Source organism: Lissotriton helveticus, chromosome 7, assembly GCF_964261635.1.
Source record: "Lissotriton helveticus chromosome 7, aLisHel1.1, whole genome shotgun sequence".
NCBI lineage: Eukaryota > Metazoa > Chordata > Amphibia > Caudata > Salamandridae > Lissotriton > Lissotriton helveticus.
The window spans coordinates 982,061,716-982,077,967 of record NC_136068.1 but is presented as its reverse complement, the minus strand read 5'-3'; the positions used below and the strand labels follow the sequence as shown (position 1 = coordinate 982,077,967).

The window sequence follows — 16,252 nt, the reverse complement described above, 5'->3', positions numbered from 1 at the left end:
GGAATGTCAGAGATTAAAGAGGAACACAAAAGAAAGCATTTTTTTAAACAAAAGCATAAATAATAAAAAGTTAGAGGGAGACAGTTCTTGAGATTTTTCGAAGTCTCAGATGAAAGAAGAAAGGAAAGTGCAGACGAGCTGGAGCTGGAGAATGTTCTTGCGGAGATCAGCTCAGTTGTTCAATTCCTACAACCAGGTTTAGCATGAGGTGTGAAGTAGTTTTGCCCACGCCCTAGCTTCCCCAAATATAGCATTGTTGAGCACCTAGAACTTTAATGGTTGTGTTACTTTGAAAAGCTTTAGTAGTCTGGAGAATCCCTTCCCTCTGTGATGTGATGCTCCTGAAGGCAGTGCCAACTGCGTTTGGCCCCAACAATGTGTGAGGCGTGGGTGCAGAAGAGTATGGCTATCAAATTTGTGACCATAATCAACTTTCACTTATATCAATTACTTTGACAACCATCAGCAAGATGACCTGGACCAGGTGTGATACAATCACCAGTACAAAAATCCTACATCGTACATCTAAGCATGATTACTTGTAGTAATAAGAAGGCTTCCACACCTGGGATTCGATTCCTGCTGCCTTGGCGGAAAACGAAGGTCGGGGACTTTGGACAGTGCTTCGGGCTCGGGGTGAGGACCCTCTGGTCTGCATAAAGGAAACAGGAGATATAGGTGGTGCCTCAGTGGTCACAGATGGGCTTCCAAAACTCATTCTTGTGTTACGCGCTGTATTTCTAATGTCACTGCTAGGTGATGTTACCGGCTGAATAGACCGGAATGGGTCTGGAGATTGTATATGGGGTGAAGGTGGCAAAGGAGAGGTTGGACAAGAAGTCTGCCGGGCATAACGGTTTGTGTCCCAGAGCATGGGCTTCGGTGGAGGAGCTGCCCTCGGCAAAGAGCTCACTGGATCCTTGACAGGTGTGAGGATAAAGAGCGATGACTGGAGCTGATAGGGTTGACGCTTTGAGATCTGAAGTTCCTTCTGGGACTGTTCACTTTCTTCATTGTCATTGGTGATTAGTGGAACTGGAGAAGGTTTAGCAGAGTTTTGGGGACTTTTTGTTGGGTGGTTGAAAGACCTTCTGGTAGGAGACATTTGGGTACTGGTAGCATACTTCCATGAAGGTGGCAGTGACATGGTGGGTGATGGTGATCTTAGCATGTCAGGGTGTGTTGGTGACTCAATTACATACTTTTCCATCCTTGACTGCCTTCTGGCAAACAACTCTGCTCCTTTCCCTCCAGCATATGGTAGAGACGGTTGCTGTGATAAAGGAGGTTTGTGGAGGACATCAGGAGACTTCAGACAGGTGGCCCACTCTGGTGGAATATCTGCAGGGATTGCATGACTTCCTCCCCTTGACCCACTGTCATTCAGAAAATTGGAAGCTTCAGCTCCTAGGGCAAAATGTTCTTCTTCAGGAAGCACCTCTCCCTGATCCTTCTGTTTGCGTTTTTCATCAGAATTCTGAACTAAAGACAGGAGGTCTGGGTTGGGGGACATCTTTGGTTTCTCAATGAAGGTGAACATGGACTTCTTGTTCCCTCTGCGGGCCATGGCATCTTCCAGGACACCTGATTTGGGCATGGGTGATCGCCGCATTTCCAAAACACTTGGCTCTTGGAGGACAACAGGAGACCTCTGTTCTACTGCAGTGGGATACAGAGCAGAATAGGATGGTGGGGATTTGATGTGAGATGGCAAAGGAGGGCTAGACAGGGTCTCAGCGTAGGTGGGTGGTGGAGGGAGGTCAATGACTGGGCTACTTGCCTCTGCAACACTGATCTTGGATGGAGACCGGTTTCCAAATGGTCTTGCCGTCCTGTTGGCCACTGAAGCTGGTTTAGATAAGGTTAGACGAACTTCACAATATTGCTTGCTGGGTGTTTCACTCTGTTCTGTTGGAACAGCCAGGGAAGGCTGGACTTCACATATGTCTGAGTCAATGGCTCCGTTCTCTGGTGTTTGGGCTAGACTTTCAGTTGGATAATCACTGGTGGGGACTTGCTCCACTTCTGCCGTGGGAGACTCAGTGGTGATGAGTGCTGGCATTTCATGTGGCGGGCTCTGATTACCTCGCCCATCTTCGTCTTTTGTATCCTTCAGATTCTCCGTGATTTCATCAGTGACTGGGTTTGTCTCTCCTTCCTCCATTGTAGGCTCCAGTGGCAGCGGTTGAAAATGGTTGGAAGGAGATAGGCTCACCAACTCTACTTTCCTTTGTGAGTTGTGGCTCACAAAGACTTGCCTGCCATTTTGAGAGTGGCAGTCATCCAAAAGTCCTTCTTGTTCTCCCCCCTTGTTGGATCCTGACACATCCACCCTGTCACTCCCGGAGGTGAACTTATTCACCCTCTGCCGACGTTTGTTGAAGAGCAGGACTCCCCTCGAGTTGGTACCCGGTGGTGTGGTCAAGAGGGCTGCAATTTCCTGGCTCCTAGTTTTGGCCTCCTTCAGCTCTTTCTCAGAGAGACTTGCACTCCTGGAGAGATCTAAAAACATAAACATAAAGGCAACATTAGCTTTTTGGAACATATCAATTTGCCAATAATTAACCACCATATGAAGCGACCCTGAGAGATTGCCAGAATTCCCACAAATTCAATGAGGGCTGAAACAGATTTAAACCACAATGCTAAAATCATAGATTAACCACCCAATAGTTTTTTAAGGTTAACGAACGTCGCAACACAATACACACATTTTTTTTTAACATTCCAGACAGAAAGTAAATTGTGCATGATGAACATGAGTAGAAAAAACTATTCATTCAGTAGGCAAAGGTAAAACACTATTCCCTTTCATTAAACACATTTTCACACTGATCCACTAAAGGGTGTACTTCGAATGCTTTGCCTCCCTGCAATTTTTCATCCATTATATTTCCTAGATTCCAGAGGTGATGTGAACTGATTTACCCTTTGGAACAATTTGTCATGGATAGTTGCTCTTTTCTTCCATGAGATGACCTGGCTCGCCCAAAATCCATCTTTATGAAAACGTTCGGAGTGTGTTCTTAAAGGCCACAAGGAGCAACAGTAGATCTGCCTCTAATAAGCTTGACGTATAACAAGTTTTGTTTTAATTTCTGGAGTTCTGCTCTTATGATAACGAGATGTGAGCCTGCTCTCTCAGTCGCCCAGCATTTCACTCCAAAGGCTCTTTCTGAGCCCTTACTTCCATGACGTCAGAACCTCTTTCTCCTCAGGCAGGGATGGTCCGGCTCGCCACTTATCCGTTGGGACTGGGGAGCCAGCTGGCCAGTGGGCTGTGGTTTCCATTCTATCTCCGGATGACTCTAAATAGACCATGTCGTGTTGGCTGCCTTCGTTTGGGCTGCTTCCCTCTGCCCGGCACTGGTCTCGTCCCGCTTGGTTTGTTGCTGTCAGTCCTGTCTTTGCCTTTCATAGTCATTAACTTTGCTTATTTATTGTATGATCATTATGAATTTCCTATATATCCCCTTCTTTCTCTCTAGCCACTGATTTGCCTTAGCTACCTATTATTTTCCTGTTGCAGGCTATTATATATCCAGCGCATAGGTGTGCAATATTATGATTAATAATGATAATAATAATCATTCTTACTATTAGTGTGTTTGTTTACGAACGATATTTTAGATACTTCTTTTCAATGCTGGTATGTAGAAAAGCACAGTTTCCCATATATCAGTTCAGCCCCTGGTACTATGCACCACAGAGTACAAACTGCATTCTGTGGACCATTTCAGGACAAGGAAATCTCAGAACATCCATATTTGGATGTCATTGGGTCTTATTTATCACTCACAAAATTGTGCACCAAATTGAGAACATTATCTACACGCTAGCATTGACATTTGCTCAACATTGCGAATGATGTAGTCCACAAAAGACAAACAGATCCGGTAATATTGGTGAAAGACAATTGTATTCATGCTTTGCTCGAGTGCCTTATTTTCGACCCTGGTGCACCACCTTCTTGGGTGGCTCTCTTGGGCAACTTCCTACTCCCAGATCCCTAAGGCCTGTCTGAAGAATGGAAGTGCCATCTGCACATCACTGACCTAGGCCCTATCACCCCTAGGGGGAGATAGAAAAATGATAGAGAGCTAGAGAGAGAGACAGAAAGAGAGAGAGTATGTGACATCACACTCAGACCACGCCTGAGGAAAACTGTGCAAGCTATTAATCTACAAAAACCATAAATCACAGTCTTAAAAAACACAGCAAAAAGAGGCAACCAACTGCTATTGCCCCACTTTCTCACCTGAGAAGTCCACTTCTTCATAAAGTCAAAGAAGTACACCACAATATTACCTATAACATGGTCACAGGGTGATTGGAAAACGAATTGTTGCTGAGAGAAGTGCCCATGAGCTCCATATTTCTGTGGCCATGATGGTCAGACACCAAGACGGAGGTCAGCTAACGGCGCAGGCATTATTTCCCTACACAACTCCCCAACACCAGCGAGTGGTTACACAATTTTTGTCACTTACAGCAGTGACACGGATGTAATTGGTGTTTCTCCACGGATACGAGAAAAGTAAGGGTGGGCAGAGTTGGCGGAGTGCCACTAGGCGGAATTCCATGGAGTTGCCTAAAAACTCTGGAATTCTGCTCCGCCCTAACACATGCAGGCAGCAGACCTGGAGGGTTCCTGACCCCCGGACTGCCACCAACTTGGCTTACCTGTTGCATTCTCCACTGTGCCCGGGCTGTCCTCCTCCTCCTCCACCACCTCCTCCTGGCTTTCTCCTCACCTTGTTGGTGCAAAACCCTACGCTGTACGTTTTGAGAGGACTGTGCATGCACGCAGATGTACAGCGTAGGTGTTTTGTACCCACGAGGAGAGTAGTCAGCTAGGACTCAGGAGGGGGACAGCCCGGGCACGGCGGAGAAGCACCAGGTAAGCCGCAGTTGCCTCCTACGGGTGGGTGGCAGGGGCAAACTCCGCTATGCTGCCGAATCTGAGTTTTTGCTGAACTCCACGGTCCCAGCAGAGTGTGGAGTTGGCAAAACTCAGCAAACTCCACTGGCGGAGCGAAGTTCGCCACCCACCCTTATAGAAAAGACAATAACAGCAGGCCCAATTTCCTATACTCCTGGGCAGCATGCTAGCCAGATGCCAAGCACAACATACTTGTGTTGCCCCCCACCTTGGGAAGATCCTTTTACAGTATTGTGACCTGAGAATGTAGAACATCACTTGCAGGCCCCATTTCACATATACTAGAACTCATACATTACATCTGCAGACACAGAATTAGTGATCACATTCTTGAAAAGTGACCTTGAGTTGGCAATCACGATGACATAATTTCAACAGCTGTCAAGATCTATTGCATCGAATGTGTTTACTCTGAATGTTTACCTGCATCTTTGTGCAGTGCTGTAAAGACATTCCAGGCCTGACTCGTGCATCACAAACCTACTACAGCAAATAACATCGCTGATATCCCTTCTTGCCCCATTTAACCCCTCCAGATGAGCTGGGCTGAGGGAAGATAGATCTATTGGCTAAATTGCTGACCTTTGAAATTAGCTAACTTGAATACAGACCCAGCTTTGCTACTTGACCAAGCATTGCGTGATTCGAGTTAAATCACTTCATCTCATTGTTTCTAAACCTGTAGATGTATTGTTAAATACATATAAATCCCTGTCTTTATTCTAGTCAAGGTGAAACACCTCTAGTTATATGTAGCAAAATGATGTAGCTGCTCAACTTTAATATCTTACTTGTGACGTCATAGCATCTGCTGCCATTGCCAGCAGCCAAGATGAATGTCAGGGCAGGGACCATCATTACAGCTGCAGTTCAAACACAAAAATAAGAACTGGCTTTTCATTCTCATGATCCGTTTTATTGAAATGAACAGTGATCAGCAAAAAGGATATATTGATGGGAACATCTTTATTCTTTCACACAGTAGTTCATTATAAGAAAGAGTCTCTCTGCCTGCTACTAATTCTGAGCTACAGCCTTGTTTTTTTTTTGTTTTTTTAAAACCTTTATTGACATCAAAAGGAGAGACAAGTCGAGGCCTACAACCAAGCCGGCCGGCCGCAATGTGCAAAATAATCAGGAGTCACCAGGCAAATATTACATAATCAATCAATACAAAGCAGAGGCCGTGGAATCGCAGAAGGGGAGAAGAAATACAGTAACCAAAGGGCTAAAACACAGGAGTAAATAAGGCTTAATTTTATAATATGGGGAGAAGACATATGACAGGCTCACTTTCAATACGGAAGCATCCAATATCCCAAACCAACCTCAACATTAATAAGGGGGCATGGGGGCAAAATATCGGGGGGATAATACAATGCATTCAAGAAGATCAGGATACGTGAGACACAATCAGCCCCTGAGCATTATCCTCGTAACATGCCCGCCACCCAAGACACTACCAAGCCAGAACAGAGGGATCGGAAAAACAATGCATCAAAACCAGCCCGTCATAGTAACCTCTGGGACACAGGAAGGGAAAAAAAAAGGGGGGGGGACGAAGCGGGGAAGGGGAAGAGGAAGGGAAAGGAAAATGGAGGGAAGACAAAATAAAACAATAAAAAGAAAATAAGAAAATATGAAAAACGAAAGGAAGAAGACACGCCGACACAGGCCCCCCGTGGCGGGAAGACAGGAGACAAAAGGAGTAGCGGCCCAATTGGGGGTATGGCGATCGGGGAGAAAGACAGCCGAAACATAGCAGGAGGATTAACGACGCCACACCCCCCACCCGAAACACACCATAGGAGGTCGGGACAGACGCGGCCTCACGAAGAAGAGATACAAAAGGGCCATAGAACCAGAAGACAAACAAAAAATAGAACCCAACCCACCCGTCCCACCCTGCACCCCTGTAGAAGGCTATGGCCCACCCTTCAAACAGCGTGCCTGTCGCCCTAAACCAGAACCCGAAATATAGCGAGAAGTAAGAAAGAAGAAAGAGACAAAAAGGGCAACAAAAGCGGAGAAAAGAAGACAGGAGGGAGGAGCAGAATAACCATAATCCGTCCGGGCGGCCGCAGCCCTCCGCCCAACCAGACAAGCACAGTCAAAAACAGACCAGGACGACACCCCATTACGCACCACAAAACATTAGAAGGGGACCTCCCACCTTTCTACGATGAACAACAATTATGCCACTAAATCGTATACCGGGAATCAAACGGAAGTCGTACATTTCACCCCCAACCCTTTCGAGCGACAAACCCCACCCACCACATGGCAATGTAAAACCACATACTAAATACGAAATCAGCATATAATCGAGTGGAATGGTGACTAGCATAGTTACGTGGGGGGTAGATAGATCCACAAGGGAGCAATAGTCCAAACAGAAAATATCGATGCATCAAATATCGCAGCACGAGCAATGAAAAACAGGAGTCCAGTTGCGCCACTGGAGCGGGCGAGGTGGCCCCAATTATAGACACAGGCAAAGTCATCGAAGCAGGCACTGGAGGCAGTCCACCAATAGTTTCAGGCAACAATGTCGAACAGGGTCGCAGTACAGCATCCAAGTCCCCGGGGTCCGAACCTTGAAAAGCCGGGCGCCCCAAAGTCACCGACACACTACACGATCTCCGATCAGTGGCGGCGACACTCAAGTCAATCGAGGGGGGCGAGGCAATGAAGTCTTCGAAACAAGAGGGCGACAAGAAGAAATGGCCGCCCAAAATGGCGGCAGATCGTGGCGTACCCAGCGAGACACCCAGGGCCAGGGAAGCGTGTAGGGATCTCAGGACTTCCAGGATATCTCTGACCGTCGGCTCACGTCCACCAGATCCGCTCCCCACACCAATAGGCAACACGGGCCCGCCGCTACAGGGTGATTCTCGTTTCAGAGGGTCAGCCGCCATTTCGTGAATCAGCCCAATCGCCGCTCACCACGACCCCCGGAAAGAACAGTTCTCAAATGTAGGACTTTACAAGCTCCGGGGGTCCCAGCAAGGGCGGCCTCGATGCCAAAAGGATGTCCGCCCAAGACGGGTCTCCGCCAGCACCAGCACCGGTGCCCCAATCAAGCGGAGTCCGGGCCCCGAGGACCAGGGCCGCCGGACAAAGCAGCGGCGGGGAGAGACCCCTTCACAGACTCAGGTCCCCGGGCCTCTCACCCACGTCGGCCGCGCGGCCACCAGGGCCGGCCCGGGTCAGGATCGCCGGGATCTTCGCACATCGGCTCCCAACACTGGTTCTCGCTCTCGGCCGGGGCCGAGAGCCGTCGAATCCCACCGGCCAGGTCCCGGTCCAAGTCTCGCAGAGGCCCCGATCTCTCAGAGGCCACAACTCCGGAGCCACCGCACACCGAGACCCCGGGGTCGGATGGTAAGTACAAACAAGCCGTTATGTTTCCAATGCCCCAAAAATGTGTCGTCCCCGGACAGGATAGAAGACAGGATAGGCAATCAGGACGGAGGGCTGCGGGAGCCGAGCTAAAGGGCGACCATTACGGCCGCAAGCTAGGCTCCTCTACAGCCTTGTTTTAAATCGGGCTTATAGTAAACTGATTCTAATATGCTTTTGCAGCAAATCCCTGGCAGCGTTTTGGTTTATTTAATTTACGATACAGATTCCACTTTTATTGTTCATGTCTGCAACTAGACAAATGCCTTCATATGAAGTAAAAAAAACGACGGAGTTAAGTGGATTGTGAGATGGGTGGTTGTACGAATTTGTACTTTAAGGATTAAAATACCCTCTTTCATTTCATAAAAGGGTACATTTGCTAGTCACCCTAGATTTCCATGACCATATTAAGAGCCAAGGAGCTCCTCTTTTACTTGCAATATATATCCTCATAATGTTTGGGAAGGGGTACTTTATCTCATACGTCACATGTAATAAATGTCATTGTAGCTCACCACTTCTTACAAGTCACCTGCCTCAATCATCTATCATCTTCCTTGGGGTTCCCCAAATTTAAGTTATAAGGTGCTCGGGTTCGCCGTTAAAGGACTTTGTGATGGAACTGAGTGCAACTATCTATCTGAGAGGTTTAAAGAAATAACTCTATATATGATATGACGCGGTGTTGTTTTTCTCAACGTCTGGAGCACGTAGTGCAAGTAAATTATCTCTGTGAACATCCCACTAACCTTCGGGCTGCTGACCATGAACTCTCCCACTAACTGACCTAAGGGGGAGGCTCCCACACATTTGATGAGTCTTGTGCCTCGAGCCGGTGTGTCTTCTCAAGCCTCCCGCCCAGGTGACATCACCTCCTCGTGGCCGATGATGAGGTACAGCCGGGCCGGGAGCCAGCAAGTCAGACTGACTTCTGGGGGAGTTCCTAAGGAATTCCCCTTTGCCCCTCCCGGCTCCAGACTGAAAAGAATGTGTGCGTTTGTCTTTCCTGCTTGCAGCAGGCAGGCCCTGGGCCCGAGCCAGGGAATCATTACTAATGCGCCTTATATCCCCAGGCATAGCTCAGGGAGGAATAAGAGCACGAGAGCCTTGGGGCGCAGAGAGAATTACAAAGACAGAAGCCTTTGAACCCTCCTTTCTGAGAAGACCTGTGGGGAGTCTCTGAGACCTGTAGAGAGCTCTGTGAGGCACCCTGAGCCCACCCGTGAGGAGCCTCAGAGCCCTATGGAGACCTGTGAGGACCCTCTGAGCCCTCCCTTCCTCCTAGGGAGAACTATGAGGACCCTCTGACATTCTGAGCCCTCTCATTTAGAGTGAACTGTGGGGTGCCACTGTGCCCTGCCCTAGAAAAGTGAGATCGTTAGAGCTCTCCCATCTACTCACAACTGTGAGGACCCACTGAGCCCTCCCTTCCTCCCAGGGAGAACTGTGAGGACCCTCTGAGCCCTCCCTTCCTCCTAGGGAGAACTATGAGGACCCTCTGACCTTCTGAGCCCTCTCATTTAGAGTGAACTGTGGGGTGCCACTGTGCCCTGCCCTAGAAAAGTGAGATCGTTAGAGCTCTCCCATCTACTCACAACTGTGAGGAGAAACTGAGCCTAGCCTAGGAGAGGACTGACCATTCTGGCATTTCTTGATGGACTGTAAGGTAGGGGGCTGCTCTAGATCTGCCTTTGCAAGCTATTGGTTTTGGCAATGCTTGTTAGAAATGCTGTACAGCATCAGTAAAAGCAAAATGCTTTGTGTTGATGTCCATCGGCATCAGAAAAAAAAAAGAAAAAATGTGTCATGTATGCATAATGACATTTTCATATGCATGCGCTTGCTTTGTGCAAGAAGCCTGCTTCTTGTTACCAGTTTTTTGTATGTACCGATCAACGAATGCAGATGTTACTTGGCATCGTAAATAAAAAATACATTTTCAATTGTTCATTTTAGGAAGCAGAGTAGACCGGGAGTAAATAGGAGCTGCCAGGTCCTCCAAGAAATGTAAAAAAAAGAAAACAATTGTAAAGGACCACAAGGGGTGGATAAGCCACAGAGGAGCGGGTGGGGAGAAGCAATGGGGTCTAATAGCAATAAAATAACGCTGGTGAGGGAAGAAGGCATGAAGGAGGGGAAAAGCTGCACATGAGGGAGGGTGCAACATGGAGCATGAGGGGAGAAGCACAGTAGAGCGACAGCAGCACATGAGGAAGAGAGAAACAGGAAGAATATGGATGGTTATTTGGCGGTGGGCAAGGCCAACAAGAAAAGAGATTTAAAAAACACGTGGAAGATCAGTGCTAAATGAAAAAGAAAAAAAGTAGTTCCCTAAAAGTGAGCTTTGGTACTGTACAAGTCAACCAATCAAAATGAAGATAAAGAGGCTGTGACAAACTTAAGAACAGGAAAGCAATCCAATAAATAAGAAGCAAATGAGAGTGACAATAAAGCCATCCAATGGTGAGCAGTGGGTGGACTTTTCTAGGGCTGGTTTTGGCTCCTAGACTAGTCCTTGCCTAGTCAGAACTGTGGCGGGCCCCAGAGCCTGCAGGGTATGAGCAAATGACAGGGTCAAGCGTGCCCTTCAGCCTAGGGAGCCACCCGGTGAGCCTCTGTCCTGCCAACCAGGGAGAGCTGCGAGGAGCCGGCCAGTTTAGGAAGAACTCCGAGGAGCATCGACAGCTACCAGCCCAGAAGGAAATGTGAGGAGCACAGGGCCTAGGAGAACTATGGCCATTCGGACCTGCCAAACTAGGATGAACTGTGATGAGCCTCACGGTCCTCACTGAGGGGAAACTGTGAGGAGCCTCAAAGCCCCAGCCTCTGAGGCTCCCACCTAGGGAGAAGTGTGAGGTGCTTCTCTGACCTGGGGAGGACTGTGAGTGGCACCTGCCATTGTCCCTCCAGCCTAGGGTCAACCTATGGTGCCTCAAAGTCCTCAAGTCTCTGGAAATAAATGTGAGGTGGTTCGGCACTGCTTAGTCTAGAGAGGATTGTGAGGAGGCAGGCACCTCTAACCTGCCAACACAAGAGCAATAAATAAGCAGGTGTGCTTAAGCCCTCTAAACCAGACAGCAGAGCTAACCCTCAAGTTACAAGGGTGTTTCAGGATAAGGCAGCAGAGCTAGTTCTCATTTTACAAATGTTACAGGTTTTTCCAGCAGATCTACATGGTTGCAAGGTTTTACAGGCTCAGGCATCAGGTCTGACACGGTCGGTCCTCGCAGACAGTGCACCGCAGTCCCCCCCCGGCTACACATATATCTGCATGAACCCTATAGGTCCAGGCCTTAGAGTGAGCAAAGCTCTCCATAAAGTTACAAACATCTCCCAACCTCTAGTTTATGCCTCACATGTGATTGGCTCTAGCCCTGCAGCCCTACAGAAGTACAGGCCTGAGGGAGACACGTGCAGCCGACCAAGCCGCATCCCTCTCTAAAGCACTCACCTGCAGGCAAAGTCTCATCTCTCCATCTGTCTGGGGTGGACATTCCAGACATCAGCCGGTAAATGTGCACAGACCGAAGGACGGGCTGATGGTGCACTCAAAAGAAAATATAAACAAAAAGTGCAAACATACTCTTGTGGCCGAATGGGTCTTGCTTGGCACGCACGCGACCTTGCATGCGGGTATAAAGTACAAGGTTAATGCGCAGGGTTCATACTTTCCCCGGGGCCGGCTGACATGCGCTATCCCCAGGCTTCGCAAACAGAAGGGTGTCTCTGGGAGCTGTGCTTTCGTGCTCTCCCCTCTCACAGTGAGCTGCTAGATTCTACCAACACGGGGGCAGCGCTCATCTTTCGATCCTTAACTCATTTGTGCCCGTGCACTTTTCTTTCGTTGTATCTTTTAATGTTTTGTTTTTGAGAAAAAAAAACATTATATGCGATCTCAGCCAGCGCGTGCTTCACAAAGTGATTAGAAAACGTGATCTTCTGTCATCAAAGATAAGGCCTTTCACGTGGAAGAAACGCGGACAGGTGGTGACTATCACCACATCCCGGGGCGTGGCTACCGTGCGTGCTGTGCAGCATGTGCAGTGCCACCCGGACTCAGAGCCCCGAGGGGCCCACTGAATCCAGGTATATGCTATATTTTTTAACGACCCCAACAGCAGTAAAAGGGCCCATATTCCTTGTTTGCACCATGGCTCATGGCATTCTTACAACGCAACTGACCACATCCCATAGTGGTACCCCTGACTCCAACTTGTTATGGAGCTTTACATGAGGTCATGGTAACCACTACCTACTTGTGTGTTTGTTTCGGAACCAAGAGATCCTGTTTGTCGCGCCAAAGGATATTGATCATGTTGGTTAAGACAGTGTACAATAACACTTCCAACACGTTCCTCCTACTTGGATGTTGGTGGTGCACTCATACACCCATACACATAAACTGCAACAGACAAACAACAGAAAAATACATTGCTACACACCGACTCACCCCTAAATACACAAATGTACAGTGTTACACTTGCAGAAAAACACAATACCCCACAACAACACATGGACAGATACGGTGACATACACTGATGCTACACAAACATCCTAGTAAGACACGCAGTCCTATGCTTACAGAAACACAGGCATGCATACACGCGCCAGATGCAGACTGGCACACAACACAGTAAGACTGAAAGGCACTCGGACACACACTAGCACCCAAAGATATACTGTGACATATGGTGTTACATACACACTAGCAATACACACAGTGCTATTTTCACAAACATGCACACACATACACATGCATCAGAGACAGAAATTCAATCACAAACATGCTTAACTGCATGAAAAACAGCGTCATTTGAACACATTTTAAGTTACACAAACGCATAATCATAGTCACACAGAATCAGGTACCCACACGCAACCATACACACACACAACAAAATACTCTGACATACCGGCGATACATATGCACTAGCAAGAAACGTAGTGCTACACACAGACAAACGTCCAAGACAGACATCACATGCTTGCATGCGTGGCATTCAGCGACATGTAACCACGTATACAGACATGCACAATCACAACAATACACAATCAGACCGTCCGAAAGACACACATGCACACAAAATAAAAGCCTGTTTCTCGTTAACAAGTTCCATCTTGCTGTGCTTGGGGAAGGGCCTCAATTGTCTTCATTTACAGGACACGAATTCCAGTTCTTAAGAAAACAAAGTGTAATTAAGAAACAGCCCCACGGAGCTCTTCCGGTATTTCTTCTCCATTTGCTCTCTTGGCTTACTGGAGCTCCTTCTCGCCCTATGTTCTGCAATCAATCATTCTGTCATTCGTCTACGTAATTTTTTCTGCAAATGTTTCCTTAGAAGAATTAATTATGTAATGTGTTATCTTTTTGTGCCTCCCTTCCTTCCTGTGCTAGGTTTCTGCATGCTGTATTGTGAGGGACACCTCACTACTTGTATCCTTCCACTGCTTACTTTCAGGCTCTTTTTCGTTAGGCACTCTACAGGAGTGCATGTGTTTTACAGCTGTCTCCCTCGTGTACTACTCTTCCACCATCCACCGCGATCTGTATTGATCTCCCTCGCATATGTGCTTTCCCCCACCCCTCAATAATGCGATCTCACTTATGCGCTGCTCCCCTTGCATTGCTTTCTCACCCATGTTGATGCTTCTCTCCAGTTTTCTTTTCTAGCCCAAATGCTCCACATTTCTCTCCCCCTCTCTGTAGTTTGCTTCCCGCCTCCCATTCCCTCCTTGTTTATTCCCTCCTTGTTGCTTCTGCTCCTTCCCCACAATGTTGCTTCTGTACCCCCATGTTGCATCTCCCACTCTTTTACTTTACCAATACAAATCAGATTGGTACCAAAAAATAAATAAAAGCATCTTTACTTTACCAATACAAATCAGATTGGTACCAAAAAATAAATAAAAGCATCCTCGTCATTTTGTTAGCACCTACAAAATGAGGAGGCCGGCGTGTAATGGGCTTTTTTTACTCCTCTTCAGTCATGCTGCTCAACACCAGGGATGCCAAACAGCATAGCTAAAAGCCATTGGGAAAGCCAAGAGGTCCCATAGTTGCAACCTATTGGCTTTGCATATGCTTGCTTTTTTAATGCTTATCAGAGCGTAGGTGGTTCTTCACGACGCACACTCCAGTCAGTAAAATCGTGTGTGCAGCGACCTTTTCTAGGGTGCTCCGAGCAGTGTGGGTGCACCCGTAGATGAGCTCCTCATTATGTATTGTGCAAGTCGCCTCCTCTGGTAGGGTACTGGGACGCATGTCCCTCCTGTGACACATTCCTGCATGATGTATTGTGTCTGCATGGTCCTTTCATAAGAGTGCAGTGTCGCTGCACCCTTTCCAGGCTGCACGTCTGCATGTTGAAGTGTGTTTGCAGGCTCCTTTGCAGGTGATGGAGTATAGTGTGAGTGTTCTTTCCCCATGCTGCACTGATTCTTGTGTGGATGGGCTTCTTTTTTGGTGTGCTGACCTCCTCTCACTCTAAGATGCTGGGTCGGATTATACCGTCCTGCCTGCTGTGTAGAGTGTGCAGAGTGCAAAGTGTGGGTGTCTCCTTCCCATGTTATGCTGCTGAATGTTGTGTTGTGGGTCCATAGCGTGGGTGTCTCCTTCCCATTTTAAGGTGCTACACGGATGGTTGTGGGTGTGAGTCCATAGTATGGGTGTCTACTCCCATGTTATGCTGCTGAATGTTGTGTTGTGGGTCCATAGCGTGGGTGTCTCCTTCCCATTTTAAGGTGCTACACGGATGGTTGTGGGTGTGAGTCCATAGTATGGGTGTCTCCTTCCCATGTTATGCTGCTGAATGTTGTGTTGTGGGTCCATAGCGTGGGTGTCTCCTTCCCATTTTAAGGTGCTACACGGATGGTTGTGGGTGTGAGTCCATAGTATCGGTGTCTACTCCCATGTTATGCTGCTGAATGTTGTGTTGAGAGTGTGAGGGCATATTGTGTGTGTATGCCTCAATCCTGTGGTAGGGTTTTGCACGTTGTGTTGTGCGTCCTGAGAGCAGTGTGACAAGCTCCTTCCCATGTTAGGCTGCTGCACGTTGTGGTGTGTGTGCTGAGTCCACAATGTGGATATCTCATGCTCATGCTATGCTGCAAGTTGTGTTGTGTGTGTGAGTGCAGTGTGTTAGTGTTCTTCGTCCTATCCACCGTCTGGATACCCTCAAGGGTGGCAAGAAGCGTTCTACAAATCTGATTGATTACGCTGTGCTGCTGAATGCTATGTTGTGTGTGCTGAGTGCACAGTCTGGGTGTCTCCTTTCCATGCTATGGTGTTGTGTGGATTGCCTCAATTGCTACAGCAATGGATTCCTTAGTGTGTGTGCTTGATTTCCCTAGACAACTGCTGCATGTAGTATTGTGAAGGTAGCCTCATGAACAGAGGTGCTGGATGCAGTGTGTGATGATGTCACGTTGTGGGTGAAACTCTCTTCGTTAGAGTGGGGAGCTCGGGAGCCCCCATACACTAGAGTGCAGCTTGCAGTATGGCCTCCTTTGCTGGGGTGGTGGTCTCAGAGGGAGGGTGCCCATGCGAGACTGCTGCATTAGCTTGTGTGCTGGGGCCTCGAAAGGCTCTCCACCAGGACCCAGTCATATGAAGTCCCCAGAGTGAAATTGGCGTATACTGATACCAGTGGGTTAGCTAAAGGGGCCCCTCCCTGCCCGCCTCTGCTCTTACCTGTACCGGGGTGGTAAAATTAGGGGCTGTGCCGGGTGGCAGTATGGCTAGCTACGCCACTGACTGATACAGTGAGAACCGCACGACCAGTCGCTGCCTTTGGCATCCAGCACTGCTGGGAAGAGTCCTGCAAAGGTAAGTCTTTTGACACATAGATGAAGGTGACCTAGCCATATAGACATGCTAGAGGCCCCAGCCTGTACTGGAATTCTCAC

General features: G+C 48.0%; 1 protein-coding gene across 2 annotated transcripts in view; it reads right to left on the bottom strand.

Annotated features, from left to right (window-relative positions):
* Nucleotides 1-16,252, bottom strand: part of SYNPO (synaptopodin) — a 185,422-nt gene that overhangs the window by 39,998 nt on the left and 129,172 nt on the right. For both annotated transcript variants that reach the window (XM_078653601.1, XM_078653602.1), the window contains one exon: nt 566-2,502. In XM_078653601.1, the coding sequence (XP_078509727.1) occupies nt 566-2,502 (1,937 nt within the window). The remainder of the gene's footprint in view (nt 1-565; nt 2,503-16,252) is intronic.